The 17,635-nt window shown below is 41.2% G+C and overlaps 1 protein-coding gene across 3 annotated transcripts in view; it reads left to right on the top strand.

The window, feature by feature from the left end:
• mylk3 (myosin light chain kinase 3) overlaps positions 1-17,635 on the top strand; it is a 73,973-nt gene that overhangs the window by 44,106 nt on the left and 12,232 nt on the right. For all 3 annotated transcript variants that reach the window (XM_017724270.2, XM_017724269.2, XM_017724268.2), the window contains exons 7-11: positions 3,015-3,124; positions 5,543-5,684; positions 7,466-7,536; positions 8,276-8,404; positions 13,682-13,834. In XM_017724270.2, coding sequence (XP_017579759.1) covers positions 3,015-3,124; positions 5,543-5,684; positions 7,466-7,536; positions 8,276-8,404; positions 13,682-13,834 — 605 coding nt within the window. The remainder of the gene's footprint in view (positions 1-3,014; positions 3,125-5,542; positions 5,685-7,465; positions 7,537-8,275; positions 8,405-13,681; positions 13,835-17,635) is intronic.

Genomic DNA, 17,635 nt, shown 5'->3' with positions numbered 1-17,635 from the left:
GCCTCCAAAGCTCAGTCTTAGAAGCTGGTTGATGATTTTCTGAAGTGATCAAACCCATTCAGAGGTGTTGAGGTCTGGACAGTTTTGGGGTCTACCAGGTTTCCCAGGTGGTTGTTAGGAGCTACATTTTCTCTGTTGTTAGGAGCCACTCCAGTATTGGAAAGTCTACTTTCCTTTGACGGTCTCTTTCCTCAACCAAGAGGATATCTTTATCTAATTTATCTAATTTCCTCTGAAAAGTGAATAACTTGTTCTTAATGGTTATTTTTACTGGAAATTAAATAAATAAGGGTCTCTGACTTTTGCACAGTACTGTATATATCATAAATATGAAAATACCAACATGTAATAATAAACTGTCCCATTTCTATTATATATAAAAGTATCTATGTATCATAATAATATGTCAAAAAAAACAAATGACATGGTTTGCTGATTTTCTACGTAACACACGTCTGTACATTTCAATGCACATAACATAATAAAACATAAATGTGACCTGTGCACATATTTTATGTATTGGGTTTTTCAAATACATTCAACTCAGATAAGCAGAAATTGTGCCCTCCAATGTCGTATTTAAATACGTTACCTGTAGAGGACGTGTTAACTTACTTTTACTTAGAAAATCAATATAACGTCATTTGACCAGGGGTGCCCAAAGTTTATCATAAGCCTGTGTAAGTCCATATGTGTAATGATAGTGTATCTCATATGTACGACACATATTGTCACAGTTGGAAGTCTCTTATCTCCAAAATAGCAAACATCCAGGAGGAGGAAAGAAATTTGTTAAGAAATTAACAAATAATATATTTGTTATAATATTTGAATAAACATTTTTCCAGAGTATTTTTGACCATTTCTGTTGGTCTGTTTATCAAGAAGTGCTCATACAATATGAAGGACAGGCCATGTTCACAAATCATGCAAACAAAAACAACAAAAACACACAAAAACCTGAACTATAGGTAGAAAGATCTGTAGTGAGAGGTGAGTCTCTTCATGTATCATGAACCTTTGGATGACTAAAGGGTTCCTTGCATTGTTAAATGGTGTTTTATATGGTTCTAGATAGAATCTTTTTGAAAACGGTTCTATTTAACACCAAAAATGTTTCTTCGAATGTTACAATGTCAAGCATGCAATAATGGGAGAACCATTTTTGGTACTATATAGAACCCCTTTCAAAAGGGTTCTGCATAGAACCGTGTAAAACACATTCTCCATCAATCTGAAGAACATTTTCTGGACGCAAAGGACACTTTCAGAACATAAGGGCTCTTTAAGGCACAATCCCATTTCACCCCTCGCCCCGACCACTTAGCCCTTGGCCCTCTGTTCACGTCTAGGGGGTGGGGTGTCCCAATGCTTGTTGAGATAGAGGGGTGAGGTGAAGTGTTGGGGCTACAAGACCCTCCAAATGGAGGTTTTTCAGAGACTCCAAACGGAGAGTTATGAGAAATGAAGAAAAAACGGCGAGATGGAGCACGAGAGACCAAAGAAACCCACAAATGTGAGAGTTTTCTTCATTTAAAAGTCACAATATCCACTGTTTTATCTTAGTTTAGAGTCGTTTACTAGCTAGCTAATTTTCCCGTTCCACCTTAAATAGTCCAGCAGTTTTGATGCCTGAAGCTCCAGAATGTAACTGCTGTACTATTTAAGGTGGAACGGGAAAATTCAAACAAGAATCTGGAGAGTATCTGACTTCAGCTTCACATCACTGAAGAATTAGGGGGGGTGATAATAAATAATTGCCCCCCTCTTTTAAGGTGTATGAACCCTAAATGTAACTAAAGCCCAGCAGTGAGGAGCTGAATTTTCCCCTCTGCTGTCCCTGCAGACGGGCAGGGTCGCCTACAGAGCGGCGCTAGTAGCTGTTAATGAAGTTTTATTTGAGGGTCTCATTTGGTTGGGCAAGATTTTAACCGCTACCCCTTGTATCTCATTTCCAAGAGGTTACGGTGACACTTGAAAACCAGGGATGGGGTAAAAAGAAGAAATGGGATTGGGCCTTAGTGTTCATGGTTCCATAGAGAACCACTGAAGAACCACTGTGTGTGGGGAAAAAAGATTTTTCTCTTTCTGTTTAAAAGCTTTCGTTTGAGCTGAAAATGCAAAACGTTGTTTTACATAAACAGGACATTTTCCTAGTGAATACATTTTCAGGAAGAAAGGTCCAAAAAGCCAACCCTCATATTCACACCCACGTTATCCCAGCACAGCTCGGCTGAAGTCCTGTCTGATTCTGGCATCCTCAACTTTCAGGGAGTCATTGTAATTGTGTCTAATGAGAGTTTTACTGCTTTGCTGCAGCTGAAACAGCAACACAACAGCCCACCACTGCTGTTCCAGCCTTCAAATCAAGCTGCACGTTGCTCTGAATGTGCCCTAATGGGCAGGTGAAGATTAGAAGAGGCTTTGAGTTCTGTTCCCCTCAGGCGTTTGAATTGTTCTTTCAGAGAGACAGAGCGTGCAGAGAATGAGCAAAACCATCCCAGGTCCACCTCTGTCCTCTTCAGCCGCACACACGTACGGATCATCCTCAGATATGATACCTGAAAGGATTTCCGGGGTCATCTGAGAGAATAGAGGGTGTGAAAGGCAGAAAAAAATGAGCCAAGGCAATTACAGGCCTTGCATGGCTGTCAGCCTCTATCTCTCCAAAAGTGTCTAAATTGTGGCTTTGGCTGCTCTCGCCGCTCCCCATGACACCAGCTCCACTTCCAACAATTCAACAGGCAATCTGAAGCAACCGAAATAGCCTCCGTCCTTCTGTGAATTAGAATTTGTATTGCCGCTGACCTCAACGCTTCCACCGCGTCGCTGCTTAAAACACAATGGCTCAAATCAGACGACCCTGATGATGGGATTTAGGCATTCGAAGAACACACCAATCGGGTTAAACGCACAAGCGATTAATGTGATGACTCATTTCCTTTGGCGTTTGTTGACTCTTGATGTCTCTCCCTTTCTTTTTTTCTCCTCCGTCCATCTTTCCGCCCCTCCAGGATGAGGTGAAGAATGAGATTGGGGTCATGAACCAGCTAAACCACGTGAACCTCATCCAGCTGTACGATGCGTTTGAATCTCGCACCAACCTCACTCTCATCATGGAATAGTAAGTAAACCTCTCTCATTAAACTCTCAGCACAGACTCCTTTAATTTCAACAATAAAGATCTCCCCTAACTGTTTCGCACGTTTCTGTCACCTTTCAAAAAGGTTCCCAAAAAGGCCTAAAATTAATGTTTTATACTTTTCATTTTCTTTACCCTCTTTTTCCTTTCGGCTGTTTGGCTGTGACCCTCAACATGTTGCATATTCATGACCTCCCTTTGATTGACCGCTTGTGTCAAATGCAACAGGGCAGTTTTGCGTTCTGCTTTTGCCGTCTTTTGAAAGAAATCAGCTCAAGCAGCCAACGGCATGAGCATTTTTCTGTGCTGACCAATCAGGTCAAAAGGAGGGTGGTAGCTTTTTCTCATGTGAGAAATGTCACTAAAGTTCAGCCTTTTCTGTCTCAGAGCGATGCAGAGAAGCTTGTTCATGCATTTGTTACAGCAGAGTTGATCACTGTAATGGTCTTCTTACTGAACTTCCTAAGAAAACAGTACGTCCTTTACATCTCGTACAAAACGCATCAGCATCCTAACAAAAACACCACAGAGAGACCAGATCGCTGCTTTAAAGGAGCTGCACTGACTGTCTGTATTGTTCAGGTTAGACTTTAAAGCTCTGCTACTAGTTTTAAGGGCTCAAAATGACCTTAAAGCAGCACTTACATTAAAACGTGTCTGTCTGTTTATGTTCTGGCACATAATATAAGATCTGCAGACAGTGACCTTCTAAAAATACCCTCTGTAAAATGCAGAAAACTTGGAGAGACTCTTTCAGTTATTCTTCTAAACTGTGGAACTCAATTCCAGCTTTTATTAGACAGTCAAGCTTAGTGCTCACTTTTAAGAAGCATCTAAAAACGTATCGCTTCAACTCAGCGTTTAACTAAAACTCTGCGTCTCGTGGTATTTATCTTCAGCAACACTTTACTGTAGGACGTAGTTCATGAGGCTACATGGCATGCATATAAGCTTACCATGACAACTGACATAACCCTACATAAATGTTTATAAATGCATATTCTAATAGGCATCATCTGTCATAAAGGCTACTTTAACTAACTTGGCAAATATAACCTTTGTGGCAAGTGACGTCTGGAATAGTCATTTATAAACATTTATGTAGGTCTATGTCACTCATCATATCAAGCTTATGTAGCCTCATGAACCATACCCTACAGTAAAGTGTTACTTTATCCTCTAATTTGATCTTTCATTTTCTTCTGATTCTAAATAAATACTAATGTTTTCTTGTATAACTATGTTTTATCACCAGTCTGTGAAGCACTTTGAGCTGCCACCAGCATGAAAAGTGCTATGTAAATAAAAATGATAATAAATAATTATTACTAATTACAATAATTATTAGAATAAATTATTATTTACATTTACATTTACGGCATTGGGCCGACGCTCTTATCCAGAGCGACTTACAATTTGATCATTTTACACAGGTAGGCCAAGGTAGTGTTAGGAGTCTTGCCCAAGGACTCTTATTGGTATAGTGTAGGGTGTTTTACCCAGGTGGGGATTGAACCCCAGTCTACAGCGTAGAAGGTAGAGGGGTTACCCACTACACTATACCACTATATAATTATTAATTATTATTATGATTATAGTCACAAATGAAAATTAGCGCTACATGAACAAAAGATTTCGCTTGTTTTTACTAGTGGCTAGGGCTGTTTGATTGCAGTGGCACACACTAACATGCAACATCAGTGTCACTTAAAGGACTTAAAGGAGCACCCCTTGTCTTACATGTGTTGTAAGCAGACACACCCCTGCCTTTTACAGCAGTGCCACAGTAGAGTGAGATTTTCTGGTTTAAAGATTAAAAATATCTTAAAATTTCGACGAAGGGTGAAAACAACCTACAAACCAGTCAAACAGATGAGAACGAGGGATACAGGGCTGTGCTATAGAATGTTATACAGCATTACAAATAACATGTTAAATACTGTACTGTAATGAATGCTTGAGCTCATTAGTGCTTTGATGCTGGATCTGACGCCGTCAATTAGAGCTTCATTTGCAAGACAAATTTCCTTTCACTGACCATGTTTTTCGGCAGCTCTTCTCTCTGACAGGAACTAGGCGCACCCACACATTCTACTTCACACCCGTGTGGTGCTGTGTCATCTTCGCTGCCGAGCTAATCAGACAGGACAGCGCAGATTTGCTGTGGTTATGATACTGTAAGCTTATTTCTGAATGCCGCATCAAACGATAAGCCAGATTGTTCCATAAAACACAGTCGGCCCTGAGCCGTCCTGCGACGGACGTCACCCAGCACGGCGGAGGGGTTTTTTTTAGCCCTTGCTTGGTGTCTCTGCACAACAAAGAAGGCGCCGCTTCTTAACAGAAGACGCAAAGGGCCGTTAATTAATTTGTCACTTCTGTCTGTGTTGTGTGGCGAAGCGTGGAGGGGGGCGAGCTGTTTGACCGCATCGTTGACGAGCATTACCAGCTGACGGAGCTGGATGCTATCGTCTTCAGTCGGCAGATCTGTGAGGGAGTCCAGTATCTCCACCAGCAATACATCCTGCATTTGGACCTTAAGGTGAAATGACAACTCAACCCAGCCAAACCACACCCACATGAACCCAGCCTAGCAGTTCAGTTCAACTCAACCCAACTCAGCTGAACTCAGTTCAGCTCAACTCATCTATGTTCTGTTCAGCTCAATTTAACCCAGGCCAACTCAGCTAGGCCCAAGTCAACTCACCTCAGTTAATCTCGACTCAGTTCAGTTCAACTCAACTCGACACTGCTCAAATCAGCTCGATGCAATTGAAGTTAACTCAGTTAAACTCAACCTAATTTAACTCAACCCAGTCCAAATCACATTAACGCAACTCAGCTAAACTCAACTCAGTTCAGTTCAACTTAACCCATCCTGGTCCAGATCCGCTCCACTTATAATAATTTTTAATATAATATTATAGTAATTCAGTTCAACTCAACTCAATTCCATTAAATTCAGTTCAACTCAACTCAATTCCGTTAAACTCAGTTAAACTCAACTCAACACTGCTAAAATCAACTCAATGCAATTAAAGTTTACTCCGTTAAACTCAGCCCAGCCCAAATCAAGTTAACGCAACTCAGCTAAACTCAACTCAGTTCAGTTCAACTTAACCCATCCTAGTCCAGATCAACTCTACTTGTAATAATTATTAATATAATATTATAATTCAGTTCAACTCACCTCAACTCAGTTAAACTCAACTCCATTTGGTTCAACTCAACTCAAACCAGCCCAGATCAACTCAACTTAATTCAGTCATAATTCAGTTTAACTCAACTCAACTCAACTAACACACCACCACCATGCCAGTGCTGAGAATGATCCCGGGTCACTGAATGAATATGGGTGCCTATGTTAATGGACAATACAGAATACAGTACATAAAATAAACATCAATTTGACTAAATGTAGTACATACACATACAGGACCTTTACAAAGGCACTACATAACCTAAAAGAACAGGTTATTGACAGCAGTATAATTCAGGTGTGTAACAGATGTGAATGAAGTGAAAGGCCACTGTATATTTTGCACATTTACTGTTTATTTGTTATTGATTTCAACATATTGGAGAAATATATAAGCATAAAATTAAGTCATGGGCAAATGTTGTAGCACTTTTTTATGTTTTATGCTTTCCACTATGTTAAACTCAGCAGATAAGTTGTCACGATTGGCCCCTCCCAGTCCTGTCCATGTGCGTTTGTTTTGTTTTAGCTCCTTCGTTTCGTGACTCCGCCCCTGATTGTCTCCACCTGTTTTCCACCTGTATTTAAACCCTGTGTTTGCCCCTTGTGTTTGCTGGTCTTTGTGCTGAGCTTTGTTGCCTGCCTGCCTGCCTGCCTGCCTGCCTGCCTGCCTGCCTGCCTGCCCGCCCGCCCGCCCGCCCGCCCGCCCGCCCGCCCGCCCGTCCGTCCTGGTGTTTGTTTGATTCTGGTTTATGTCATGTCTGGTCCCCGATCTATCCGTGTTGGCTCATTGACCCTGGACCGTTTTGACTATGACCCTGGATTTGCCCTTAATCAATCTCGCTTATCTCAGCATGTGCGTCCGCCTCCTCACTCCCCGTTACATAAGTAGAAATTGTATGTTAAAGATCACTGAAAAAATAGTGTAGTGCATTAAAGTGAAGAACAAATGAACAAAAGCATTACACACTACACAGTGAGGTAAAGGACGAAGCTTTCAGTACAGTCAGTACAAATACACGACATCTACTACTGTTAAACTATGCTTAATATCAAGATCATCATTTTTTCTTTTGTTTTATTTTTATTGCAACATAATTCATTCACTTATTATTTCACAACAGCCTGAGAATATACTGTGTGTGAGCAACACCGGGAACCAGATCAAGATCATTGACTTTGGACTTGCCAGAAAGTAAGTGTTCTGTTGTTCTTCTCTCGGCTGCTGGGCACTTCACTTACAAAGAGATGCTTGTTTGTTACAAAGAGAGGTTTGTTTACCGCTGAAGTTGTTTGAGATGCTGCAGATGCAGTGTTTGTGTATAATTATACTCCTCTGCATTTCTGTCTCTCGTCCACATGAGAAATCCGTCCGCTCTGATTCACCAGACCAACACGGGTTTATCATCCTGCCCCCACACCCAATTTAGTAACCATGACCACCGTCACATCCCTGCCTACACCGTTTTACATTAAAAAAGATTGACATGAGGAGATCACGTGAGCAATTTGGGCCTCTGTTGAGCTTTTAGAGAACAATTACGCTGTAAGGTGCACATTGTATTTGTCTGTATTTGTCTGTGACTCTGAGTCATTGGCCCAGATTGCTCCGTGTTACAAAACCGTTTCTTGCGAATCCTTTTATGAATGTTCTGATCGCAACAAATGCTCGGTTTCTCCTCATCAGCCTCCAGATTATGTAACATGTTACATATCACTGAGTGTTTACATCAACAGCAGTATAAGTACAAGCTGAGCTCTGTGGATACTGTGGAATTAACGTCGTAATACCTTTAACAACCGCTTTGTACTTGAATAGGTTGGAGATGTGCTGTTAAAATGTCATGTGACGAATTTTCTGAAAGACCTGCATCTAATTTGCTTTTGGACCTGCATTTGACTGCAAACGACTGGCTGTTTCTCCCCACCACCAGGTACCGTCCCAGAGAGAAGCTGAAGGTAAACTTTGGAACTCCTGAGTTCTTGGCGCCGGAAGTGGTCAATTACGACTTTGTGTCCTTCCCTACAGACATGTGGAGTGTTGGCGTCATCACATATATGCTGTAGGTTCACGTTGAAGTGATAGTTCAGCCCTTACCTCAAAAATAATTGAGCGTCCAAGACATGCTTGGTTTGATTCTTTATTTTTGTACTGGAACTATGAAGCTTATGTAGTTGAAAACCAAATAAAGCCTGGAACCGTCTGTTAGCATGCTGCTAACTGCATGCCTGAATCATCACAAGCGTACCTCGAAGCAAGTCAAATTGTCCGGTAATTCAAGACACACAGGGTGATGGCCACCACTTTTTAGCAGTACTTTAAACATATGTTTGTCCTTTTCATTGGTAGAGTGTCAGAAACTGAATAAGAAATTTTAGCAAGTCTGTCTCACATGCAAAACACCTATTAGGGATCAATACTACGTATCCATCCATCCATCCATCCATCCATCCATCCATCTGTGTGATATTACTATGAGTTTATGATGCATGCCTAACGCTAATCTGTCGGTAATGGTTATTATTACATATAGATTATTGATTATCTGTTTAAAATGTAATCTGTGACCTAATCAGTCATGGCCAGTCATGGGCTGGAGGTCAGGGAACCAGCCTTGTGACCGGAAGGCCGATGGTTTGATCCCCTCGGCTGACAGTACGTGACTGAAGTGTCCTTGAGCAAGACACCTAACCCCCACCTGCTCTCTGGGTGTCGTGGATAGGGCTGCCCACCGCTCCGGACAAGTGTGCTCACTGCCCCTAGTGTGTGTCTGTTCACTAATGTGTATGTATTTGGGTGTTTCACTGCACGGATGTGTGCGAACACAGTTGGCTAATAGTTCTGAATTCAATTCAGTGCTGTGCACTAATCCAAAGCTTTACTATATACCAATAATTTTGGATTATAGTTTAATACAGAAAACAAAGAAACTATTTGAACAGGAAGACTTTATCAGATTTTGTCCCAGCTCAGTTTTTATTGTCTGCCTTAAACTTCTTCAACTTTTCCAACAGTAATACAAGTTTCAGTGTATGCTGTTTGAACATGAGATAGCAAAATGAACTGTAATTGTAGTTCCTTTAGTACCCAGCAAACTAACTCAGTTTTTAGTGCCTAAATAATAGATGTTTTAGTAGATTAAATGTGAAAAAGCTGTCTTTTAGATCTGCTTGCTGTGGCTTGTCGTCAGCATCTAAAGGCCACCACACACCACACCACTCCACACAGCATCATGTACCAGGTGCAGTACAAAGCACAGCTATAGCACATAGAACGCACCACAGTCAGAGCAGGAGTTCAACATTTACACTCCTTTTGAATACATTTATTGCAATAAAACATGCATAAATGGCATAATGGAGTTCATTTATTATGTTTAGTATGAGGTAACGTAACTCTTCACAAGCTGGATCTTTTGGAGTTGAAAGACATAAGGTGAAAAAGACTAGGCTGTAACGTTGGCTGAGGTAACAGCATATTCACATTTGCCTGTTTATCAAAAAGCCACATGTTATCTGCTGTGGTCTAATTATGGGTTTATGTAGCAGTAATGGTAAAAGCTGAGCCACACAGAGAAATTGAGCAGTGAGGAGTTGTTCAGTGTGTTATGCTAAATCTTTCTGTTTGTGGGAAACAAATGTGGGAAAAGATAAAATCTCCTGACCACATAACAAATCTCACAACAGAACCTGCAGTTTAGCTGGTAGAAACTTTTATATATACCTCTTTTGTATCATGAATATGTAGTATATCGTCGCTGTCCAATGAAAAGCATTTATCTCCATTTTTGTTGATTTTTATTTTTCTACATCATTTCAACAAATCAGATGTCCTTTACATTGTGTAAACATTTCATGATGAATGGGCCAATAGAAATGCTCTAAAATCACTTTGAACAAAATCTCTTTACATTGACTTACATTGAAAGATAAGAGTGTTTTTGCCTTCTCCTGTAAAGTTACTATTTTGGAGATACTTGTTTTTCATTGGACAGCGACGATATGCTGTTACTATAAATATAAGCTTTCACTGCTTGGTAGCTACATTAGTCACATGCAAAACTAGAGATGCAAACTTCCAAAAACAAACGTTTCTTGGCTGATCGACTATGTTTGGGCAAGTGGGGAAGATTATGTATATATGATGTATGATGTTTGCCTGGACTGTCATATTAAACTGACAGTATCTTATCTTGGCTGAACGTATGTTATGGATGCATGTCTTCGATCTTAAAGCTGACCTTTAAAATATGCGTTTCGTTTTCCAAAGAGTCCAAGCAATGTTCTTTACAGTGAAAAACACAGTGACTCAGATGGAACCATATCTAAGAATATTATTGCATCTGAGGAAAGAAATTTTATGATAGCAGCAAAAAGCATTTCTCTCTCCTCCTCTCCTTGAACTAAATAGAGGACCTGACTGCATTGAATTGGATATTGCCATGCTCTTTCTGACTTCTAATGTCAAAGAGATCAAAAAGGAAATGCAAATACCAAGGCCATGAAAGGTGGACATCAGAGACCGAGAGCTGAGAGCACTCAGTAATTCTCTAATGAAAGGGCACCAGTCTCTCGCAGCAAGTTAAGAGGCCCCGAAAGCACAATATCTACTCAACCCCAATCACACAGCCAACAACAGAGCAAGCCTCAGCTGTGGTCTCTGTGCCCTCTGCTTGTCCAAAACACACCCACACATACCTCACCTCACCTCCTCAGACCTCGAACTGTGGTCTTTATGTCAGTATTTACCAAGCTTCATCATGTATCCACTTGCAGTACACTGTTTTCCTGCTCTAGCACAGTTGATTCAACTTCGGTGTGCTCAATTAGAGCTTAATTGATCCTGAAAAATTTATCCGATGTACCTGGACATAGTTTGAGAACAATTCTGTCTGATCCCAACTGTATCTAATTCATTCTGCCTGAACCAGACTGTTTTATGACAATTCTGTGGGATCCCAACTGTATCCCGATAATTCTGTCTGATCCTGACTGCATCTCAACAAATTCCCTCTGAACCTGACTGCATCTCGGCAATTCTGTCTGAACCAGACAGCATCCAATTAATTCTCCCGGAACCCGACTGTATCTTGACAATTCTGCCTGAACTCGAGTGTATCCAATTAATTTTGTCTGATCCCGACTGCATCTCGACAATCCTGTCTGAACCTGACTGTATCCAATTAATTCTGTCTGAACCCAACTGCATCCCGACAATCCTGTCTGAACCTGACTGTATCCAATTAATTCTGTCTGAACCCAACTGCATCCCGACAATTCTGTCTGATCCTGATTGTAGCCTGACAATTCTGTCTAAACCCGACTGTGTTAATTCTGTCTGATCGCGACAATTTTGTCTGAACCCAACTGTATACTGACAATTCTCTATGAACCCGACTGTATCCCAACAATTCTGTCTGATCCCAACTGTATCCAGTTAATTCTGTATGATCCCGACTGTATCCAGTTAATTCTGTCTGATCCCGACTGTATCCAGTTAATTCTGTCTGATCCCGGCTGTATCCCGACAACCCTGTCTGAACCTGACTGCATCCCAATAATTCTGTCCAATCTCAACTATATCCTGACAATTCTGTCTGATCCCGACTGTGTCCAGTTAATTCTGTCTGATCCCGACTGTGTCCAGTTAATTCTGTATGATCCCGACTGTATCCAATTAATTCTGTCTGATCCCGACTGTGTCCAGTTAATTCTGTATGATCCCAAATGTATCCAGTTAATTCTGTAGGATCCCGACTGTATCTCGACAATTCTGTCCAATCTCAACTATATCCTGACAATTCTGTCTGATCCCGACTGTAACCTGACAAAATTCTGACAGAATCTGACAGCAGCCTGAGAAAATCTTATCCAAATCTGACTATAACCCAGACAAATATTGTCTGAATCTGATTATAACCCAGAAAAAAATCTTTCTGAATCTGGTTGTAGCTCAATACAATTCTGTCAGAGTCTGACTGTAGCCCAACAGAACTCCTGTAGACTTCATGAACCTAACCTGAACACAATCACAACCAGCTGAAGGCACATTCCTAAAATTAGCGCGTATTAAATGTCCTTAGTGATAGTGACGGCTGTCAGAAGCTCGGTGTCGGAGCAGGTAAACCCGCTTCAGATCATAACATGTTTGTCAATGATCAGAATTGGGTCATGTTGCTATATGCCTTACCCTCACATGAGTAAAAGGTCAGAAAATCCAGACCTAGGCCATAGATGACCTACTTCTACAGCTGCCCTCGTTAAGTTCTGAAGAATTCAGTCAATGCTAATGACCTGACAGCTGTTTGAGGGGCTTTAGAGGGTCCTGCCTGCACCAACACAGCCTACATCGTGACATCCTGGCCCTAAATCACTCAGTGCTCCGGCGAAATGATTCAATTACTGCTCTTCTATTTGAAGAGAAGTATGATTTATACTTGCATGTGTTTTTATGCACACAGCTAATATAACGCTGTTGTCGGAAGAAAACCTCATACCTCCACAATGGTAACTTTACAGGAGAAGCAAAAAACCTACTTTACTTTTAATGTAAGTCAATGGAACCAGACGTTTTCCTAAGTCATTTAGGGTCATTTCTATGAGTCCATTCATCATGAAATTTACACACAATATAAAGAGTAACAGGTGTTTTCAAATTGTCTCAAAAACAGAAAAACAACAAAAATGGAGATACAAGGTTTTCTTCCGACAGCAGCGATAATAATACTGGGCTTATAATAACCCATGGCCTCATTTTTAAGTGTATTATAGGGCGACTGTGCACACAGCCTTGATTTTGGAGAGAGGGTCATTGAAAAGGTGATTCACGGTTGCACACCACACTTTGAACCCTTTGAAAAAGGCTTCTGTTCTTATCAAGGTCAGATTATGTTAATTTAGTTTTTAGCCTTTGGAGGTTTTTTCACATATTTTCTTTCAAACGGTTAAAAAACCATGTTTAATTATGTGTGCACGCATAAAATCACCTACAGTCCAAACCTAATAATATGCAGGTTTCTACAAAAATGATGTAATGTGCTCTTAAACGGAGAATTGATTACTTTTCCCACTGGAGAGGAACCTTTTGGAACATCATTTACCATATGCTGGGATCTGGGTACAATTACTATTGAATTTGTCAGTAGTTTGCTGATAACTGAAAGCTAAATTAGGAGCTTTTATCACAAGGTTGGAACAAAGTTGTTTGTTCAGGTTTGCCGCGTGGTTATGAAGGGCCTTTTAAATGGATAAATCATAGTCTGCCACATTTCATATTACATAACAGCCCTCATCACCTTGTTCTAATGTTCTGTGTATTTCATGGCTTATTTTCTCTACAGTTTAAGTGGCCTTTCTCCGTTCCTGGGTGAAAGTGATGCAGAGACCATGAACAACATCCTTCATGGTAACTGGGACTTTGATGCTGAGGCGTTTGAGAATGTGTCAGAGGAGGCCAAAGATTTCATCTCCAGACTCCTCGTACCAGCCAAGTGGTAACGTATTGGCATTGTGCTCAAAAATATGGACATTTATGGACACTGTATATATACATATATGCAGCCACTGCATTAAGAACACCTCCTTGTTTCTACACTCACTGTCCACTTTATCAGCTCCACTTACTGTATAGCTGCACTTTGTAGTTCTACAGTTACAGACTGTAGTCCATCTGTTTCTCTGATACTCTGTTACCCTGTTCTTCAGTGGTCAGGGCCCCCATGGACCCTCACAGAGCAGGTACTATATAGGTGGTGGATCATTCTCAGCACTGCAGTAACACTGACGTGGTGGTGTGTTAGTGTGTTGTGCTGGTCTGAGTGGATCAGACACAGCAGGAGTTTTTAAACACCTCAGTGTCCCTGCTGGACTGAGAATAGTCCACAACCCACAAATATCCAGCCAATAGCGTCCTGTGACCACTGATGAAGGACTAGAGGATGACCAACACAAACTGTGCAGCAGCAGATGAGCTGTCGTCTCTGACTTTACAGCTACAAGGTGGACTGACAAGGTAAGAGTGTCTAATAGAGTGGACAGTGAGTGGACACTGCTGTGTCTGATCCACTAATATCAGCACAACACACACTAATGCACCACCACCACGTCAGTGTTACTGCAATGCTGAGAATGACCCACCACCCAAACAGTACCAAACTGCTCTGTGAGGGTCCATGGGGGTCCTGACCACTGAAGAACAGGGTAACAGAGTATCAGAGAAACAGATGGACTACAGTCTGTAACTGTAGAACTACAAAGTGCAGCTATACAGTAAGTGGAGCTGATAAAATGGACAATGAGTGTAGAAACAAGGAGGTGGTCATGATGTTATGTCTCATTGGTGTAGATGGTTATACATGTAGGGGTATGTATGAACAGTTAATCAATGTTGGGTTTTTTTGCATTTACACCAGATATCTGAGTATCTTATTGTGCACACGCCTTACAAAAGCGCTCTGGGCTTTAAAAGTCATCATCACAGATTTTCCAGATAGTCATTTTACTGAACACAAACATCTTAAATTCTGTCAAATTCATTATTTGTCAGCAGATCGTAAAAAGAAACCTGGCATTCAGGGATTCGACCCTTTCAGACTAGTAATTTAAGTCTGTTGCACTAACTTTCTACCTGTAACGTGGATCGATGAGGTGGACGCATGCGCTGAGATAAGCGAAATTTATTCTGGGCAAATCCAGGGTCTTGGTCAGAATAGTCCAAGGTCAGTGAGCCAAGACGAAGAAATCCAAGAGTTGGACATAAAGAACGAGATGCAGGAAAACCACAACGGGGGCTGGAAGAACGAACACCAAACAAAACAATAAAGATCATACATCAAACACACAGACAGCACGTCAAACATATCCAACAAAAACCAGCACAATCAAACAAAGACCAACCAAAACAAGGGGCAAACACAGGGCTTAAACACACGAGGGCTAACTAGGGATAACAGGACACAGGTTGAAACACAGGTGGCAACAATCATTGGCGGAGTCAGAAAACAAGGGGGCAGGACATCGAAGAACCAAAACAAAGAGGCACGTGGACGACCAGAAAGTAAATAGAAAAGCATGTGGATTAGTGGGAGGAGCCTATCGTGATACTTAAAATAACTAAACATCTGTCTAAACATACCTTTTGTTTTCTAATTAATGTATTTGTTATTGAAAAAACAGCCAAAATGTTACAAAAGGCAAAGAGATTCTGAACCTTTCAAAACTTTGCAAAAGTTTGAACACCCCTGGTCAAATTCCATGTTTTGTTGGTTTTATAAGCGTATATATGTTACACATCCACTGCAGAGACACATTTTAGTGCACAATTACCGTTTGAATTTAACATATTTAACAAAAATAATAGCACATTTAATATTTTATGGGTTTTTTTGTGTTTTTTTTTTAATATAATATGATAAGCTCAGCAAACAAATAAAAGTTGTGCACTAAAATATGTGATTTTTTTAATTGTTCCTTGTACAGAATGTGTTAACTTATTAACACTTATTAAATCAGCAGAACATGTAATTGAACCATATGAACAAATAAAGGAGATGGTTTAAGTAGCAGCCATAATGAGCTGCATGTTGTAAGTATGGAATATGTAATAAGTACAGAACGTATAGAACGTAGAATGTGTTCTTGTTCGTTTATCGGCAGCATTTTCTCATTTTCTTGTTTTCTTCTCCATCCATCCTCATGTATGAATGTGGGACGTGAAGCTCATTTTCCATCTTCAACATTTCCTCCATGCTCTGTCCTGACAGGCGGGCAGACGGGTGCTGCTCTCTGACTGCGTTCGAAAATCGGAACTGAACATTTACTTCAGCAAACATCCGGATTCGTTTATCAGATGGCTCAAATGAATGGTGCAGAACAGGCCGAGGCCTGTCTGTGATCTGGGCTGGGTTTTTTTTGGAGCTGTGAGCTTGTCAGCTTGCCGGAGGCACATGCCTGCTCCCACCACTCAGCTGGCATCAGACAATAGAAGGCTGGCACAGCAGGGGCCAGCGAGGGCCACACTGAACAGCAACCTCTCCAGTTAATGAGGCACTAATCTGTGACAGGGGGCACTTAGTGACGCAACACATACTCCCATTGAAGAGTTTCACCATGGCGATGTTATCTGACTAAACGTGGCTTTTTGTGACACATACAGATGAGCAGCACTTCAATGGGAAGGATTTGAAATTCATTTTAATTGAACTCTCAAAGCTCCTTAATAGCAGCTCTGTAGCAAGCTATTCGTTTTTTCTGGAGATGTTTCTGAGGAGGATAGAAGATAATCTGCCATAAAAAAATATGAGATTCCTAACAGCCACCTGGAAGAGCTGGTAGACCCCAAATCTTCCCCCATCAGAGGAGAAAATCAAGCTGCTTCAGATCTGAGAACATCCACAGGTGTTTCTGTCCATCCTCCCACTGTGAGAAGACCACTCAGCGCTGTGGGTCTGAAAGGACGTGTAGCTGATCAAGAAGAACCTCACTGAGAAAAGGAGATGGACACATCAAACAAAGAAGCTGAACGGTGGACTGACCACCCCAGAGTCCAGACCTCAGCACCACTGAATGGGTTTGATTATGTCAGAAAATCATCAACCAGCTTCTAAGACTGAGCTTTGGAGGCGTGTCTGCAGATTCTTTGAGGAGCTGAAAGTGAGTGACTGGAAAGAGTGGAGGCTGGTCACTGAGTTTTACACAGTAGTATACATTTAGAGTGTGCCATTCATCATCATCATAATAATCAACATCATCATCATCATCATATTAAACCACTTGGTCCAGGTAGGGTTGCAGTAGTAGTAGGAAAAGCAGACAATCCCAAGTATCCCTGTCCTCCAGCTCGTTCTGGGGGACCCTGAGCTGCTCCCAGGTCAACTTGGAGATATAATCCCTTCATTGGGTCCTATGACGACCGTGGGACGGCCTTGTCCCAATAGGCTGTGGCTGGTAAACCTCCAAACCATCCTAATCAGATGCCTGAATCACCTCAACTGGCTCCTCTCAATGTGCAGGAGTAGCGGCTCTACTTCCCTAAGGTCTGAGTCACCCTGACAAGCAGAGTGTAGCCCGTCATCCACTGTTATTCTGTGAGGATATTACAGTGATTAAAATATATATATATATATCCTGCCTTCCACCCGATGACCGCTGGGATAGGCTCCAGCACTATGTATATCTATATCTATATCTATATCTATATAGAGCGCTAGTGGATTAGGTATGTGAACTCTTGAGTTAATGATCTCAAAAAAGCTAACTGGAGTCAGGTGTTGGCGTACCTGGAGTCTTGTTAAGAA

The sequence above is a fragment of the Pygocentrus nattereri genome, chromosome 25 (genome assembly GCF_015220715.1).
Source record: "Pygocentrus nattereri isolate fPygNat1 chromosome 25, fPygNat1.pri, whole genome shotgun sequence".
NCBI classification, from domain to species: Eukaryota; Metazoa; Chordata; class Actinopteri; order Characiformes; family Serrasalmidae; genus Pygocentrus; species Pygocentrus nattereri.
This window is presented reverse-complemented; position numbering and strand designations above follow the sequence as displayed.